The 5,000-nt window shown below is 44.1% G+C and overlaps 1 protein-coding gene across 1 annotated transcript in view; it reads left to right on the top strand.

Annotated features, from left to right (window-relative positions):
* LOC119597262 (glucose-6-phosphate 1-dehydrogenase-like) overlaps window positions 1–4,888 on the top strand; it is a gene marked incomplete in the record, with an annotated part of 14,679 nt that extends 9,791 nt beyond the window's left edge. The window contains 3 exon segments of the mRNA XM_037946795.1: window positions 1,108–1,241; window positions 2,937–3,088; window positions 4,162–4,888. Of these exon segments, the coding sequence (XP_037802723.1) occupies window positions 1,108–1,241; window positions 2,937–3,088; window positions 4,162–4,348 (473 nt within the window).
* Window positions 4,889–5,000: the final 112 nt, after the last annotated feature.

The raw sequence follows: 5,000 nt of genomic DNA on the forward strand, positions 1-5,000 counted from the left end.
TTTTCATTCTCTTTCTCACATTTTCTTTCCTTACCCTCCCTTCTCTTCCTTTTTGTCTGTGTCTGACTGATTCTGTTGTGTTTGTCTCTCCTGCGTGTGCGTGTGCGCGTGCGCGTAAGAGTGCGTGCTTGTCTGTATGTCTGTGTCTGTCTGTCTGTCCGTCCGTCCGTCTGTCTGTCTGTCCGTCCGTCTGTCCGTCTGTCCGTCTCTCCGTCTGTCCGTCTGTCTGCCTGTCTATCTATCTGCCTGCCTGTCTGTCTGCCTGTCTATCTGTTTGTCTGTCTGTCTACGCTTCCCGAGTGAAATAATGTTGCTCGACCCAAAGGGAAGCCGTGAGCAATGGGCTTGGTCAGGTGGCCAGGCAGGTACAGAAGTGGTAGAATACTTGTTCTAGAACATGCAAATTAACAAGAAAGTATTGCAGTGTTGCAAGGCGAGAGCTAAGAGCCGGGGGGGAAGGGTGCTAATTAGAGAGATTTCTTTACAGCGTTATTGAAAACTGACCTTTGTTGCTACAATTATAAAAGTCTCGTAAATGCATAGGTTTCACTGTTCATCATTGTTTACATATCTCGCTTTTACCACATTTAGCTTCATTCCAATGTTATGATACATATCTCGGCTCTGGTATAAGCGAAGGCTGTCCAGATTTCTTCCAGCAGACCTTGCTTCACGTACACAAAGATTCTTGCTTAATCGTGTTTCCTCCTTCCTCCCTCTCCTGCTTCTTCCCCTCCTGCCTCCCCTCCTTCCCTTTTTCTCTCATTCCCTCCTTCCCTCTTTCTTTCCCTCCTTCCCTCTTTCTTTCCCTCCTTCCCTCTTTTCTTCCGTTCCTCCCTCTTCTCCCTCCTTTCCTCCTTCCCTTCTTCCCCTCTCCCCTCTTCCCCTCCTTCCCTCCTTTTCCTTCTCCCCTCCCTCCTCCCTCCTCCCCTCTCTCCACCCCTCCCTTCCCTCCCTCCTCCCCTCCCTCCTTCCCTCCCCTCCCCCCCCTCCTCCCCTCCCTCCTCCCCTCCCTCCTTCCCTCCCTCCTCCCCTCCTCCCCTCCCGCAGCCACTAATAACCATATTGTCGCGGCAGATAATTTTCAACGCCCCCCCCCTCCCGCAGGAAAGGCCCTGAACGAGCGGAAGGCGGAGGTGAGAATCCAGTACAGAGATGTTCCAGGCGACATCTTCCACGGCCAGAGCAAGCGCAACGAGCTCGTTATCCGCGTGCAGCCAGGAGAAGCCATCTACTCGAAGGTCAGTGTGCGCGGTGGTCCGAAGGGGACGAGGCTCTTCCTACGAAGGGGGGGGGGGGAGGGAGGTCGCCCTCCACGGCGCGCGGGCCTCTGTCGGGGGTCGGTGTCTCGTGCCGGGCCTTAAGAGAGGCTGGCCGGTAGATGTTTGGGAAAAAGTGCGGCTTTGCGGGGATGGGTCCGGGCGGGCATGGGTCCGGGCGGGGATGGGTCCGGGCGGGCATGGGTCCGGGCCAGCGGGGATGGGTCCGGGCGGGGTGGGTCCGGCCCATCCCCAGGCATGGGTCCGGGCCAGCGGGGATGGGTCCGGGCCGCGGGGATGGGTCCGGGCCAGCGGGGATGGGTCCGGGCCAGCGGGGATGGGTCCGGGCCAGCGGTTCGGAGGCAGGCGGGGCAAGGTCAGTGGCGGGGGAGGCGGCGGAGGGGGAAGGCCACACCGCCCCATGCTGACACTCAGGGTTACTTGGGAAGAAAAGTTGAGTGTTGTAATGAGTGGCAGAGCGAGTGTTGAAGTCTGGAGTTTAAGAAGTTTATGTATGTAAATCGCGCTTTCGCACGCACACGCACAAACACTCGGGCGTGCGCGCACACACGAACACGCACGTGCAGGCACACACACACATACAGGCACACACACACGTGCAGGTACACACACTTATACACACATACACACTTATACACATACATACACACTTATACACACATACACACTTGTGCACACACATACACACTTGTGCACATACATACACACTTGTACACATACATACACACTTATACACACATACACACTTATGCACACTTATGCACACACATACACACTTATACACACAGACACACTTATACACACAGATACACTTATACACATAGGCACACTTATACACACAGACACACTTATACACACAGACACACTTATACACACACACTTATACACACACACACTTATACACACACACTTATACACACACACTTACACACACACACACACACACTTATTCACACACACACGCGTACACTTATACACACGTATACTTATCACACACACTTACCACACACTTACACACACTTACACACACACTTACACACACTTTACATATGTCTATATATGTACATGAATGTCTATATGTGCACATGAATGTTTATATATGCACATGAATGTTTATATATGTACATGTATGTCTATATATGTATATGTCTATATATGTATATGTCTATATATGTATATGTATATATATATATATGTATGTATATGTATATGTATATGTATATATATTTTATGTATATGTACATATATGTATATGTATATGTATATATATGTATATGTACACACATGCATGTATATATTATATATATATATATATATACCCGCATATATACGCACACCACGCACACGCACACTCGAACACGCACACGAACACGCACACGCACAGTTATATACTCATACACATCCATACACATACACACTTATATACTTATACTTATAGCTCTTATATGGGATAAAAATACTGCTTAATAAATCTTAGGATAGTGAAATATTTTGTGTTTTCATAAATGTGATTCTCTCATCATAGTTGCCTACAATGGGATACTTATCCTTACCCCTTCTACTACCACTTCCAAATACTTTATTGATAACTTATATCCATTGCCCCAATTAGCACTAATGTATGAATTATTTATTTACATTTTGTGATCTTTGTAGGTCATGACCAAGACGCCAGGCATGTCGTTTGCCCTTGAGGAGACGGAGTTGGACCTGACCTACAGCCAGCGTTACAAGGGGTCTAAGCTGCCAGATGCTTACGAGCGCCTCATCCTCGATGTCTTCTGTGGATCCCAGATGCATTTCGTCAGGTGTGTGGGTGTGGGGTGTGGGGTTGGGGTGGGGTGGGGGTTTTGGGTCGTGTACTGTGTATGTGGATTTTTTCTTGTGTGTGTATTGGGTATATGCATTTTGGAGTTTTGTGTATTGAATGTGTGGTGGTGGCAGGGTGGGACATACACTGTAGCTCTGTTTGGTTTGTGTGTGTGTATGTGTATGTGTATGTGTATGTGTATGTGTATGTGTATGTGTATGTGTATGTATATGTATATGTATATGTATATGTATATGTGTATGTATGTGTGTGTGTGTGTGTGTATGCGCGCTTGCTTGAGTGCTTGGCTTAAAAGAGATTTTGAATTATAGGATAATATCTTTTGCATACATGACATTTAAAGCCAAATAAGAATGAAAATGATTTACCTGTTAGAGTGAAAGATGCCCCAGACAGCCATGGCCGATTTTTTTCCTGATGAATCAGAAATGGTGAAAGTGAATGCTGACCACAGAACATGTATACTGTACAATCCTTGGGCAATATAGTGATATGCTAAGGGGAAGGGAAGTGAAGAATTGCATAATGGTATTTACAAACCGTAAGAGCCTTAGCAGTTAGCAAGAAGACAAAATGGATGTTTTGTGGCTGACCAGTCTTGTGAGGATGATGAATGACAAATTCTGACATGCTTTTTGGTATCTTTGAATATGTGCATGCAACTAAACTGGGAAAAAGTAGAAGAAAAATATTCATTTTAGCAGAGAAGGACGATATCCATTTTAAATTTGTATTAGAACAAAAAATATTACTTGTTTGTGCTACTAGAAAGTTATAGTTCTTTGTAAAGAAGATATATTTACATATTTGAGAAATAAAGCTTCTCTAAAGTATCCAGCTTTTGTCTTTTCACAGTTGCAAATGACACTATTTTGCTGGAAGTGTCTTTTTGAGATTTGCTATACTATACACAAGAAACCATGAAGTAAAAAATGTATTTCACATATGTAAGGAATATTACGAACATTTATTCATATGGAAGAACTTGTTAACACTTAGTATCTCTATAAAGCATTGGTTATTCATTTTTGGAACCCCTTTTGCCTACAGGAGTGATGAGCTGGCAGAGGCATGGCGTATCTTCACACCCCTCTTGCACGAGATAGAAGCCAAGAAGCCAACACCCATCCCTTACAAGTACGGCTCCCGAGGCCCTGATGAGGCAGATGCAAAGTTGGCCGCAAGCAACTTCAAGTATTACGGCTCCTACAAGTGGACCCAACCCAGTCAGTTGTAAAAGAGGCAGGCAGTCACTGCAATCTCAATAAAAAGTTTATCTGGGTCTGGAGGACAAGTATGAATAATGATGTGTTGAAATCTCAGAGCAGATGAGGTTTCTTGTGGTTACAGGAATCAAGACTAAGAGTCACTTATATTCCTCTTTAATCTTATTCATATTAGACCAGAGGGGAGTGATGTCCTCTGTAACAGGACTGTTTAATATAGTTAAGGAAGGGTGTTTCTTTCATAATGTTATCAGTATTTATTATAACAGATTTAAGCATAGATAAAAAAGGCCCCAAAAAGTTATATTTTGATATAAATTTCAAATAAATTTGCAACTGTAATTCTCAGCTTTACATTCCAAGGTATCTTTAGGAATTTTATATGAATATACATATATTGTATATATTATTTAGTCATTAGCCTGGTGAAATTTTCCTTTTTAAATGTCTCTTATTTGTACACTTTTTGATGTCGGTCGGTTCTCGGGCAGATGCCAGGGAATTTTGATACCAGATGTATTATATTTTGTATTAAAGTTATTTGTCAATGGCTTGTTGTGTATTATTTGGCCTGAGAGGAATTACAGCTGTGATTAATGTCCTCTGAGCTGTAAGAAATTTTGTTAATATATATACAATCATCCACCTGTTGCATGAAAGCAC

This window comes from Penaeus monodon, chromosome 39, assembly GCF_015228065.2.
Source record: "Penaeus monodon isolate SGIC_2016 chromosome 39, NSTDA_Pmon_1, whole genome shotgun sequence".
Classification (NCBI taxonomy): Eukaryota; Metazoa; Arthropoda; class Malacostraca; order Decapoda; family Penaeidae; genus Penaeus; species Penaeus monodon.